At 42.4% G+C, this 13,871-nt stretch overlaps 1 protein-coding gene across 1 annotated transcript in view; it reads right to left on the reverse strand.

Annotated features, from left to right (window-relative positions):
• Positions 1–3,023: 3,023 nt before the first annotated feature.
• The window catches only part of LOC101025235, a 58,651-nt gene continuing 47,803 nt past the window's right edge, over positions 3,024–13,871 (reverse strand). The window contains exons 6-8 of the mRNA XM_031663718.1: positions 13,578–13,684; positions 3,994–4,106; positions 3,024–3,544 (exon numbers count right to left, since the gene is read on the reverse strand). Of these exons, the coding sequence (XP_031519578.1) occupies positions 3,533–3,544; positions 3,994–4,106; positions 13,578–13,684 (232 nt within the window). The 3' untranslated portion in view covers positions 3,024–3,532. The remainder of the gene's footprint in view (positions 3,545–3,993; positions 4,107–13,577; positions 13,685–13,871) is intronic.

The following is a 13,871-nucleotide window of genomic DNA, read 5'->3' on the forward strand; positions in this document are numbered from 1 at the left end:
CCAGAAATTCCTGTATATGTACAAGCAGACACACGATGCATCAATTTTTAAAAAAATTTTAAATTGTGGTAAAATATGCAAAATATTTACTATCTTAACAATTTTTAAGTGTACAGTTCAGCAGTGTTTAGTATGTTCACAGTGTTGTGCAAACAATCTCCAAAACTTTTTCATCTTGCAAAACTGAAACTCTGTACCTATTAAACAATAACTCCCTCCTCATACATCCTCTCAACCACCATTCTACTTTCCGTCTCTGATTTTGACTACTGTAAGTATCTAAGTGGAGGCATGCAGTATTTGTATTTTTGTGACTGACTTATTCACTTAGCATAATATCCTTAAAGGTTTATCCATGTTGTAGCATGTGTCAGAATTTCCTTCGTTTTTAAGGCCGAGCAATATCCCATTTTATGTATATATCACATTTAATTTATCCAGTCATCTCTCCATTGACATTTGGGCTACTTCCACCTTTGATTTATTGTAAATGATGCTGTTTTGAACATGGTGTTCAAATATCTCTTAATGACGCTACATTCAGTTCTTTTATATACATACAAACATGTGAAATTGCTGGATTATACTACGTCAATTCATTTTTGTATGAATTTTTCACATATTCTATACCTGTTTTTAAAAATGGTGTTACTTGAATGCCTTTCCATATAAGCACTTACGTATCCACATTATTCTTTCAATGATTGCATAGTATTCTACCACATACATTTACTGTGATTTATTCTCCCGAAACTCTTTGAGAAAAATTTAGTTATTTCCCATGTAAAATAAAGAGTGCTGCAGTGAACATCCTCATATGTATTTCCTTGCACACATGTGACAGTAAACAAATTTCTAAAAGCAGAATGGCCGGGTCGAAAGCTATGTATTTTTCATTTTAATAAACACTGCCAAAAGACCCGCTAAAGGGGTATACTGATTTTACACTCCCACCCAGTGGATATGTGTGGCAAATTTCAAAAAAGGTCTTTTTAAATTTTCTTTTCTTTTCTTTTTCTTTTCTTTTCTTTCTTTTTTTTTTTTTTTTGATAGAGTCTTGCTCTTTCGCCACGCTGGAGTGCGGTGGCGCGATCTCGGCTCACTGCAACCTCCAACTCCCTGGTTCAAGCCATTCTCCTGCCTCAGCCTCCCGAGTAGCTGAGATTACAGGCATGCGCCACCATGACCAGCTAGTTTTTGTATTTTTAGTAGAGACGGGGTTTCACCATTTTGGCCAGGATGGTCTCGATCTCCTGACCTCGTGATGCACCCATCTCAGCCTCCCAAAGTGCTGGGATTACAGGCGTGAGCCACCGCGCCCGCCCAGCCTATTTGCATTTCTTTTAAGCAGGAACAGTTCTCAGGAGCTCTCACATATTGGATACATCAGTTCTGATAAATTTGTTACATTGATCTTGTTACTCCATGGTCCTATGGCCTTTCTTATCCTGCCTAATGACGCATATTTTTCCAACTCATATACTTTATTGTTGACTTTTAATGCAAGAAAATCTTGGTTTTTTTTTTTTGGGAGATGGAGTTTTGCTCTTGTTGCCCAGGCTGGAGTGCAATGGTGCAATCTCAGTTCACTGCAACTTCCGCCTCCCGGGTTCAAGCGATTCTCCTGCCTAAGCCTCTCTAGTAGCTGGTATTACAGGCATGTGCCACCACACCTGGCCAATTTTTGTATTATTAGTAGAGATGAGGTTTCTCCACATTGGCCAGGCTGGTGTCAAACTCCTGACCTCACGTGATCCACCTGCCTCAGCCTCCCAAAGTGCTGGGATTACAGGCGTGGGCCACCGCGCCTGGCCGAAGATCTTGTCTTCTTAACTAGATCCTAAGACCCTGGAGAGTGGAGCTAATTTACTATGCCATTCTTACCCCACAGTTAGTTTGATTCCACAAACTTGCTAGCACTTGTTAAATGTTTTTTTGTTTTTTATTTTTACTTCAAAGCGAAGAGGTCTTAAGTCTTCTTTTTTTCATTTCTTTCCTATGTTTCTTGTGTGGCTGCCATAGGTGAAATAACTGGAACCACTCAATTCTATAACATCCACAATGATAGCAGCAATAATAAGAGCCACTCATATTTATTTCTGAGTATATAATATGAACAAGGCATTGTTCTAAAATGCCTGACGTGTGTGGTCTCATTCAATGCTCACCAATTGAGATAGGCACTACTGTTTTTTTTTTCCTTTTTTTTTTTTTGAGATAGGGTCTCACTTTCTCACCCAGGGTGGAGTACAGTGGTGCAATCATAGCTCACTGAAGCGCTGTCCTCCTGGGCTTAAGCAATCCCCCTGCCTCAGCCTTTCAAATAGCGAGGCCTACAGGCACATGCCACCACAGCTGGTTAATTTTTCAATTTTTTGTAGAGATAGGGGGTCTCACTATGTTGCCCAGGTTGGTCTTGAAGTCCTGGCCTCAAGCGATCCTTTTGTCTCAGCCTCCCAAATTGCTGGGATTACAGGCATGAGCCACTGCACCCAGCCCTGCTCCTCTTAACTATATCTTACATATAGTAAGTTCCTCAGTTACAAGAGGAAACTGAGGAGCATGAAGTGAACTGACTTGCCCAGGCTCAGTACCTGGAAAGTGGCAATTCCTCTACAGAGACTTCTGGTTCATCTAACTGCCCAGGCCATGCTCTTCATCCTGCACCGTATTGTTGTGGCATATAAAACCCAACTCACCCACTGTCATCCGTACATCAATCAACCACACCTCTTCCATCTCTCACGGGGCTGTGTTGCATCTTCATGGTGGGGCAGAGGGATTTGAAGTTTCCTCATTTGGCCAGGTGCGGTGGCTCACGCCTGTAATCCCAGCACTTTGGGAGGCCAAGGCAGGTGGATCACCTGAGGTCAGGAGTTCGACACCAGCCTGGCCAACATGGTGAAACTCTGTCTCTACTAATAATACAAAAAATCAGCTAGGCGTGGTGGTGCACACCTATAATCCCAGCTACTCAGGAGGCTGAGACAGGAGAATCGCTTGAATGCAGGAGGCAGAGTTTGCAATGAGCTGAGATTGCACCATTGCACTCCAGCCTGGGCAACAGAGCAAGACCCCATCTTAAAAAAAAAGTTTCCTCATTTAGGGAAGATCCTCATTTTTAGGGATGGTGTCTTTTAGGAAGTGGTTATTATTTCCAAGCATTCTTATTGTTCCCAACTATAGGTATATTTATGAAAGAGGATTCTTTCTTTCTTAGATAAAATTATGACTTACTTCAACTTATAAATTTCATATACAGGAGAGATGAAGCCTCAGAGAACTGCATCTCTTTCTACTAAGGCTTACTTGTGAAACCCACATTTTAGAAAATGACAAGTGTGATGGGATCATCACAAGATAGGATTATCACATGACTTTAAACTTTCATACAATAATCATCAAATTTGAGAACTTGAAAGGGACTTGGTTACAGTGAAAAATATTACTATAGAATAAGCAATATCTATCTAGGCATGTCTGCTTGGCCATGGAAATAGATGATATCCATATGGAAATACAGCACCCATATTCAGTTTTTAGTCTGTGAAATAATAAACAGGACATCATAAATTATAGAAAAAAGGGAGTTCAACTTCTTACAGTAGAGAATAAACATACATAAAGCATTACCTCCTAAGAGGTAGCACAGCCTTCATAAAGAGTTTAGGTAAATTTAAAGGTAAATTTATCTTTTCAGATCCACAATAGGTGAGCAGCAACTAGGATTTGGGTAGCGGTGGGAATTAAAGAGGGGAGGCCCAGTCTGCCAATCTTTGAGGAAACTGTTTTTCTCTTACTACTTGTCTCTTGGTTCAATCATCATCCATCAGACTGGAATGATGGTGTAGAGGAGCATGACCTAGAACCTAAATTATCATATAATCAAATGCAAAACCTGCAGCTGATGGTGCCATCTGCCCCAAGGGCCCAGGCTCCACACAGCACCCCCTGGTGGCTGCTCCTCACTGACACAGACGTCCAAGAACTTACCTTTTTCTTCTTTTTACGGATAGTATTAGACTTCTTGCTATTTTTCCAAATTGATCTGAAGGTATCTGAAGAGATCTGGGGAGTGACTGTAATTTTTAAGACCGGTAGTTTACCTGCATGGGGAAAGAACATAATCATAAACAGGTAGGATATCTCACAACTACCTTAGAGGGAGTGGGTCTTAGGCTTCTGAGAGAGGCGCTCTCCCACATTCTTATTAGCCAAACGACTTTCCTCTGACCTCATACCTCTTCCTTATATCTTCTTGGTGTGAGTGGTCCTGACAATTAATTTACCTCTGAAGTAACTTTTTACACTTGTCCTGTCTTTCCCATTCTCACTGTCATGTCTTTTACCTGGATGATAGAGTAGCCTTCTAACTGGTTTTCCTAATCCCAAACTTCCCCAACTCCAAGCCCATCCTGGACCCTGCTTCCAGATTAATCATCTGAAAGCAACATTCTGATCTTATCATTACCAGCTCTAATACCATTCCTGGCCCTCTTTCTTTAGTAGACATCTCTTATTTCCGCCTACCCAGCTTCCATTTTAGCTTCTTTCTGGAACAGTACCTTGAGTTTGTTTTAGGGTTCCACTCCCCTGCCCTCCAGGGTATGCACATAGCCCAGGGATGTCTAGTGTAGTTCATCTCCCTGGCACAGTGATTGTTTAACAGGTGTGCATGTGACTCACGGTTGTCCAGTGAAAATCCAAAGAAGATCTCCTTCTTGAGATTATTAACCGGGCAGAATGTAACCCTTTGGCTAATGCTGTTCAACTTGCCCCCATGTGGGAAAGAGCCTGCCTGACAGTAAAGTCAACACAGCAGCAGAACTCCCAGGAGACGGACGTGTGTGGCATTATGGGAACCCTTGATTCCAGCTGGACTTTTAGCTAGAACCACCCTGGACTTACAGGAGTCAACAGATTTACTTTTGTACTTAAGTCGGTTTGAATTGGTTTTCTATCATTTGAAACCCAGAGTTCTCATTGATTTTCCTATAAAATAAAGACCCAAATCCCTAATTGTTATTCAGAGAGCCTATGTCAACCCCTCCTCCATATTCTTTCCCATGGCACTCTGCCTTCTCCTCCTTCCTGCTTCTCATTTAGCCACGTGGCCAGGTCCTACTTAAAAGGCCAGAGGTGCCTAACACTACAGTTTCCGGAGGCCAGGCTTCTCCAGGGAGAGGCCAAAAGCAGAAAGGAAAATAAGAAATATAGTTGAGAGGAAAAACAAGAACTTTCAAAAATAGTACTGAATTTCAGCTCCAGAGGGTAAATTGAGGTTGAAGTACGAAAATGGTTGTACAAGTATGAGCTCAAATCAGGCTGGGCACAGGAAAGAGCAGTGGAGGGCAAGGTGGATGAATGTGGAAAGGGACCTGGAGGTGTAAGACAATGTGGTTTAGAATGTCACAACCTGAGGCCAGGCGCGGTGTTCACACCTGTAATCCCAGCACTTTGGGAGGCTGAGGAGGGCAGATCACCTGAGGTTGGGAGTTTGAGACCAGCTTGACCAATGTGGAGAAACTCTGTCTCTACTAGAAATACAAAATTAGCCAGGCATGGTGGCTCATGCCAGTGATCCCAGCTACTTGGGAGGCTGGAGAAATGCTTGAACTCGGGAGGCAGAGGTTGCAGTGAGCCAAGATCATGCCATTGCACTCCAGCCTGGGCAACAAGAGCGAAACTCTGTCTCAAAAAAAAAAAAAAAAAAAAGTCACAACTTGGAACGGGCCAGAAATCAGATACTAGCACTTCTTCCTTGTCCTTTCCTTCTTTTTCTTCTGGCCTGGAATGGAGATGAGAGGTTACAGGTGTGGCAGCCACCTTGCAGCCATGAGGATAAGGGCCACTTGCTGAGGCGATGGTGGAGAAGGAGAGAAGGAATCTGGGACATTGATGATGTGGGCAGTAGCTGTACCTGCCCAGTCCTCTTCTACTGTGTAGGGCACTGTAGCTGGTTCTGTTACCTGTAGCCAAACACTATCTCTATGTGACACAGTGTTTAATCGGAAACAGGTAAATCGTGGTCAAGGAGAAAAACAAAGTTCAGAGTTAGAAATATAAAGAGGACAGGTCCAAAGCAGGGGAAGGTAAAGCCTTCAGTAGGCAAACAAAGGTCAAAGTCTTGACCACTGAGGCAAGGAGGCAGTGTGGGATGCATGACGCAGGCTGTGAGGTGTTTCATATGCTACAGACCATTTGAAATGGGGCCAGCAGTGTGGAATGGAGGCCAGCTGAGCCCTCACAGGATTCATGTGTCACCTAAGCTCACAAAAGACTGTTATGTTTCCTGGATGCCACACTTACGGTCATCCGTTCTACTTATTTTCCACTTATAAAATTCTGCTCATTTTTCAGTGAAGCATATCCCAAGTGTATGATACGGGAAAAAGTTCCTGTTCTTTTGTGGAGACTAAGATGATTTAAGCTAGCATTAGGTATTGGCCTGGAGTTATACAACAACACATTACCTGGTGAGAAAGCTAGGCACTTTTCAATTCTCACTTTAAAAATATTTTTGGCTGGGTGCAGTGGCTAGTGGCTCATGCCTGCAACCCTAGCACTTTGGGTTTCAGGAGTTCAAGACCAGCCTTGGAAACACAGCAAGACCTAATCTCCACAAAAAATTTAACATTAGCCAGTCATGGTGGCACATGCCTGTACTCCTAAGTACTTGGGAGGCTGAGGTAGGAGGATCACTTGAGCCCAGAAGTTCAAGGATACAGTGAGCTGAGATCATGCCAATGCACTACAGCCTGGGCAACAGACCAATTTTCTTTCTTTCTCTTTCTTTCTTTCTGCTTCCTTCCCTTCCCCTCCCTTCCCCTCCCTTCCCTTCCCTTCCCTTGGCTACAGACCAATTTCCTTTCTTTCTCTTTCTTTCTACTTCCTTCTTTTCTTCTTCTTCTTCCTCTTCCTCCCCCTCCTTCCTCCTCCTCCTCCTTCTTCTTTCTTCTTCTTTCCTTCCTTCCTTTCTTTCATTCTCTTTCTTTCTCTCTCTTTCTTTCTTCTCTTTCTTTCTTTCTCTTTCCTTCTTTCTTTCTTTCTCTTTCTTTTCTTTCTTTCCTTCCTTCCCCTTCCTTCCTTCCTTCCTTCCTTCCTTTCCCTTCCTTCCTTCCTTCCTTCCCTCCTTCCTTCTCCTTCCTTCCTTCCTTCCTTCTTTTTTTCTGTTTTTTTTTTGAGACGGAGTCTTGCTCTGCTGCCCAGGCTGGAGTGCAGTGGCGGGATCTGGGCTCACTGCAAGCTCCGCCTCCTGGGTTCATGCCATTCTCCTGCCTCAGCCTCCTGCGTAGCTGGGACTACAGGTGCCCACAGCCACGCCCGACTATTTTTTTTTGTACTTTTAGTAGAGACAGGGTTTCACCGTGTTAGCCAAGATGGTCTTGATCTCCTCACCTCGTGATCCATCCGCCACAGTCTCCCAAAGTGCTGGGATTACAGGCGTGAGCCACCGCACCTGGCCGGTCTTCCTTCCTTCCTTCCTTCCTTCCTTCCTTCCTTCCTTCCTTCCTTCCTTCCCTTCCTTCCTTCCTTCCTTCCTTCCTTCCTTCCTTCCTTCCTTCCTTCCTTCCTTCCTTCCTTCCTTCCTTCTTTCCTTCTTTCCTTCCTTCCTTCCTTCCTTCTTTCTTTCTTTCCTTCCTTCCTTCCTTCTTTCCTTCTCTTTCCTTTCTTCCTTCCTTCTTTTCTTTTCTTCTTCTTCCTCTTCCTCCTCCTTCTTCCTCCTCCTCCTTCCTCCTCCTCCTTCTTCTTCCTTCTTCTTCTTCTTTCTTCCTCTTCCTCTTTTGTTCCTCTTCTTCTTCTTTTGTAGAGATAGATGGGGTCTCCCTAGGTTGCCCAGGCTGGTCTCAAACTCCTGGGCTCAACTTATCCTCCCACCTTGGCCTCCCAAAGTGCTGGGATTACAGGCGTGGGCCACTGCACCTGGCCCCAAGTCCTCTTCTGCAGAGGCATCCACTTTCAACTTATTCAGCAGTTTTTCATGATATTTACTGCCTGATTTTAAGCAAAGTGCTTATTATATTATTTCTTGATATTTCCATTTAAAATATGTAAATATTGATTTTTGTAACTTCCTCTTGCCAAGCCTCCCAATAAAGATATATCACAATTTTTAGTTAAATCAACACTTGGTGTATTCATTGGTATTTTTTTGTACATATTTCGTTGTATGTCTATCTTCTAAGTTAATAATTGCCTGTTTTTTCATTTGCAGAGTTTTCTGTGTACCTATTCTAAATATTTTCCCACAGGTTTCTGTCATTTCTCATATACTTATCAATATTTCTTTCAAAATGCTTAAGTATTTCTTTTTTATTTATTTGTTTGTATTTTTAGTAGAGATGGGGGTTTCCTCATGTTGGCCAGGCTGGTCTTGAACTCCTGACCTCAGTTGATAAAACACTTAAGTATTTCACATGCTGTATAAGTTCAGTTTTTACCCAAGTCTCTCTCCTTTCTGAAATCTTCGACTTTTCTGCTCCAATTTGGATTTACCTCAGCCATCATCTGGGACTCGCTTTTTTACTGTCCTGTACTGGGCCTTCTGATTTCTGAACTTGGCATTCTTTGTCTTTGTGGTTTACTTTATTTTATTTTTATTTATTTATTTATTTGAGACAGAGTCTCACTCTGTCACCCAGGCTGGAGTGCAGTGGTGCAATCTCGGCTCACTGCAACCTCTGCCTCCTGGGTTCAAGTGATTCTCCTGCCTCAGCCTCCTGAGTAGCTGGGCTTATGGGTGTTTACCGCCATGCCTGGCTAATTTTGTATTTTTAGTAGAGAGGGTGTTTCACCAAGTTAGCCAGGCTGGTCTCGAACTCCTGACCTCAAGTGATCCACCCGCCTCAGCCTCCCAAAGTGTGGGGATTACAGGCATGAGCCACCGCGCCTGGCCTGTCTTCGTGTTTTGTTTTCTCATTTTGCTCAAGCATGTTCTTTGGAAGTTTCCTAAGAATGGACTCAGAGGAGGTGCATGTTTGGAATGCTTGCATGTTGAAAACATCATTATTTTGGCCTCATATGTGGTTAGAAGTTGGGAACGTATAGACTTCTCATAGAATTGTCATAGTAGGACTTTATTGCCCCTAACTTCTAGTTAGGAAGTCTGATGTCATTCTAATTACCAGTCCTTTGGATGCAAATTGTTTTCTTTCAGTCAGTTGTTAGGATCCCCTTTTTATTCCTAGTGTTCTGAATGTCATCATGATGTACTTTTTATATTTCCCTGTGCTGGACACCCATTGGGCTCTTTCAATGTGCAGATTTACGTTCCTTGGTTCTGGGACAGTTCTTTATTTATTCCTTTGATAATTCCCTGTCTTCACTTTTCTCTGTTTTCTCTTTCTGAAAACTCTGAGTTAGACGCTGACGTTCGTAAGTTGATCCTCTGTCTCTTACATTTTCTCACCAATTTTTCATCTTCTTATCTTTTGTTTTACTTCTGAAGACTTTCTTTCTTTGGGTGAGGGTGAGCTGAGTACAGGGGACTTTGTTGATGGTGCACAACAAAGCAGGGCTCCTCAGCCCTTCCCTCTTCAGGGGTCTGTGTTAAAGCAATCCTGTTAAAATGTGGGTTACATCAGGTAACTCCTAGGTTTATCATTCTCAAAAGCCTTTCCATCTCAACAGAGTTACACCCTAAAGTCCTCACAAGGGTCTGGAAGGCCTTCTGCTCTGCATACTTGCATCTCAAATTGTTTGGAAACTGAGGAGGGGGCAGTCTCAGTGTGGTGGGGGACTGAGTGCAGCAGGTACTCCCCAGCAGCTGAGGGCCTCCCTCGTCCTCTCTGCTCTGACTGGTGGTCCAGGGGTCTTACTCCTTGGAGGTCATGTGGAATTTGGCCTTGTTCATACTGGAACATGCTCATACTGGAACATGTACACCATGTAGTTGTGGTCAATGAAGGGGTCATTGATGGTGACAACATCCACTTTGCCAGAGTTAAAAGCAGTCCTGGTGACCAGGGCCTACTATGGACACATCTGTTTATTCTGGCCTTCACTTTCACCCTGGTGTCTGAGGGGCGCAGCTGGTGCTGCGTGAGAAAATGCAGTTGTCTGTCGAATTGGAGGAGCAGAGGCCTGACTTTCTTGATTTTAACTGTCAACCTTTTTTTTTTTTCCCAGAATATTTTATTTTGGCTATCTTTTTTACTTTCCAAAAACTTTTTCTTATTTTCTAATTGTTCTTTTTTCATAGTACCCCATTCCTTTTTTATGGATGCCTTATCTTTTCTTCCATTCAGAATGTTACAATGTTATAGCTTTTTTGTTTTTCTTTAGTTTTCTGCATTGTTTCCATATCTTCAGGGTTCCTTTATTCCCTCTGTTTCTTGTTGGCTACTTGCCTCAAGTGTCTGGAGGTCCTCAGGTATCTGTTCACAATGAAGCATAAGACATACAAAGGCTGATGGGCAGCTCTCATGTATGTTCAGGGCTTGCTGACCTGCTAGGCTTCTTTGAATGGTGAGGAGATGGCCAGTTGTCAGCATCTAGAATTTCTTTTTCTAGGGCTATTCAATTTCTCAAGGAATACCCCAATCTTCTACAGGGCTGTCAGCCTTCTGGAAGCAGGGCAGATAAGCTTGGGGCGGTAGTAAGGACTGAATTTCAACTGCTCAATGGATACAATTTTCCTTAATTCTCATATTTGTAGCTTCTCCCCAACCCACATTTTCCACCTTGCTGGGTGTTCTGGGTCTGCTGAAAGGCCCTGTGTAGTTTTTCCAGAGAAAACTCCCTAACTAGAATCCTTGTTCTGCCCTTGCCTCCCCTATAGTCTATTTTTTTTTTTTTTTTTTTTTTTTTTGAGACGGAGTCTTGCTCTGTAGCCCGGGCTGGAGTGCAGTGGCCAGATCTCAGCTCACTGCAAGCTCCGCCTCCCGGGTTTTCGCCATTCTCCTGCCTCAGCCTCCCGAGTAGCTGGGACTACAGGCGCCCGCCACCTTGCCCGGCTAGTTTTTTGTATTTTTAGTAGAGACGGGGTTTCACCGTGTTAGCCAGGATGGTCTCGATCTCCTGACCTCGTGATCCGCCCATCTCGGCCTCCCAAAGTGCTGGGATTACAGGCTTGAGCCACCGCGCCCGGCCCTTCCCTATAGTCTATTTTTAACATAGAGCTGGAGCAATCCTGTTAAAATGTGGGTTACATTAGGTTACTTCTAGGTTTATCATTCTCAAAAGCCTTTCCATGTCAACAGTTACACCTGAAAGTCCTCACAAGGGTCTAGAATGCTTTCTGCTCTGCATACTTGCATCTCAAATTGTTTGTCCTCTGACTCTCCCATTCTAGCTCACTCCATTCAGCCATGCTGGCGGCTTTACTGAACACACCGGGAGGCTTCTACTTTAAGGCCTTGGTACTTGCTGTTCCTTCTAGCCAGAATGCTCATCTCTCAGATATTCACGTGGCCTTCTCTGTCACCCCTTTAGATCTTTACTCAAGTGTCCCTTCTCAGCAATGCCTTCCCTGGCTACCCTCACTAAGATGGCAACCCCCACACCCTGACACACACTTTACCCCCCTGTTTGCTTTATTTTTCCTCTAAGTATGATCCCCATCAGATATACAATCATATATATGCCTCACGAAGGCAGGAATTCATGACTCCCCTCTCCAGGGTCTAGAACAGGGCCTGGTACATGATAGGAATTTAACAAATATATAAAGAAAGAAGAATGAATAAATGAAGTGTTCCTTCAGTACTCTGTTTTCTTATTAGTGAAAAAGCAGTAAGACAGGATAACAGCTTCCTGTTTCACTAGCTTTTTTTTTTTAATGAAATGAGGTTGCTAATTTCTCTCAGGAAGATTTCATTGGCCTAGTCCATCATTAAAGGCAGGTTATTAAGATCTCCTTGATAGCCAAGTAAGAGACCTCAGGCTGTTAATTTGGATTTCACGAATGAATTAGAATTAGAATTAGAAATTAGCTTGTTAACTTGCAAATGTTAAGAAACAATCAATTAAAGAGCTTTCTTTCCATAATCAGTAATACTACTATTGCTTTTAATGTTTAAAATGATGCCGTTAGGGCAAAATGGGAAGAGATTTTCCCTATAAAATCCAAGCAGTTAACCCTGTTTTGAGGAATCTTCTTGGTGTTCAAACTAACAATCCAATTGAAGTGTTCCATCAGAAACACCATAATTATTTCAGCTCAAGAGATAGATGCATTAAGGCTACTCATTATATATATTACTATATTTGAAAAAAATGATTTCTTGAACTTTAAATTACTTTTTAATGCCTTCTAAATGAGTATTTGTATTTTCAGGTGGGTATTTCATAATTATCTTCTCATTTATGCAAATTAAAACGTTTACTAAGCAAAGCATGATGTTTTCCAGCTCCAAATACGTACTCAGAGATAATCATTTTCCATCAAGTCATCTGAGACTGATTTTCATTAGCATTCACTAGAGTCATGGTCACGAGACTGCCTGCAGACTTGTAACATCTTCTCCCTCAATGTATAATGAAAAAGTTACTATGGTGCCAGGAAAAACAAAATGAAATCATTCACCTGCCTTCAGTTTATCAAGCTTAAAGCTATATTTGAACTAAATTTAACAGAGTAATTCTGCTGAAATTGAATTCAACTCTAAAGGAATAGAAAGTAGATATTCTGTTTCTCTAAAATAAAGACATAATTTAAACATCATGGAATCACTTGACTGGAGTTTTAGTTTTAAAAATGTTAATACAATATATAGTAATATCATTACAATTCTTCTATCTAAAACTCTAGAGCATTAAAAGACAAATGCAATCTATGATTATACTATGTCTCTAAGACCATGCTGAGGAAATGGTAGAGACCGATGCTTGGACTGCTTAATTCTCTCAGCTTAACCTGCCCAGTAACACACTAAGAGTTCTTTCTACTTTTCTTAAGGTTAAATTTGCGTTTTCAAATGTGTTTTTGAAGTCTTCCTTCGAGCTTCATTTAAAATGACATTTCTTCCCCTCCTCTGCCTTAGCAGGGCGAGCAGCCATCATTAATTCCGGTCATGCATGCTGGCGATGGAGAGGGCAGGAGTGGCCATAGGAACCAACTCCTTCCATACGTGATTCTCTCCTTTTCAAAGGATTGCAGCATCATAAGACGTATTGCTCTCCCTATGCCGACCACAATTTAATCATTCTTTGATGATCCAGAAAGCACATCAAAATCTTATGGGGGGTGTTATTTGAATTTTCTAACTGATATCTGGAGACCTCTCTGCAGGTTGGGCTGAGAAGAGAATGGAGAGTGGGAGAAGCATTTCTTGGAGAACAGGCAAGGATGAGAGGAGCAAGAGAGAAAAAAAGCAATAGAGAAAATTTCCCTTTAAAAACATGTGTTACTTAGATCGAAGGCTACATATAACATCCTAGAAATTCTTGAACTCTGTGCAAATCACCAGGAAAATTGACACAATGATGGCTGGCCTGTGACAGTGTTCCTGGTCATTGCATAGTTCGGGCCAGTTACTTAAATGAAAAAAGCGGAGCAAGTTGTGAGTAGTACAGCATTTAGGAGTGAGTGGCTGTGGGCAGGTGGAGGGGGAACATGTAACCTGAAAACACTCTACCTGTCTTTCTGACTCTCAGTGCTTCAAGTATTTCAGCAGCAGCCATTTCTCCCAGAACATTGTTTCCAAGGTCAATTTCCCTTAAGTGGGCAGAGTATTTGATCAGGCTGTCGAAAGAAAATCACACACACACACACATACACACACACACACACACACACAGAGGCATCGTGTCAAGCAAGCACTGTTACTCAAAGAACCTCAATCCAGTTATTTTGGAGAATGATCTCTCTTTTTAAACCCCTCCCCCAACCCCAAACCCAAGATGATGCATTGGCACAATGTGAGACCAAA

This window comes from Papio anubis, chromosome 2 (assembly GCF_008728515.1).
Source record: "Papio anubis isolate 15944 chromosome 2, Panubis1.0, whole genome shotgun sequence".
NCBI lineage: Eukaryota > Metazoa > Chordata > Mammalia > Primates > Cercopithecidae > Papio > Papio anubis.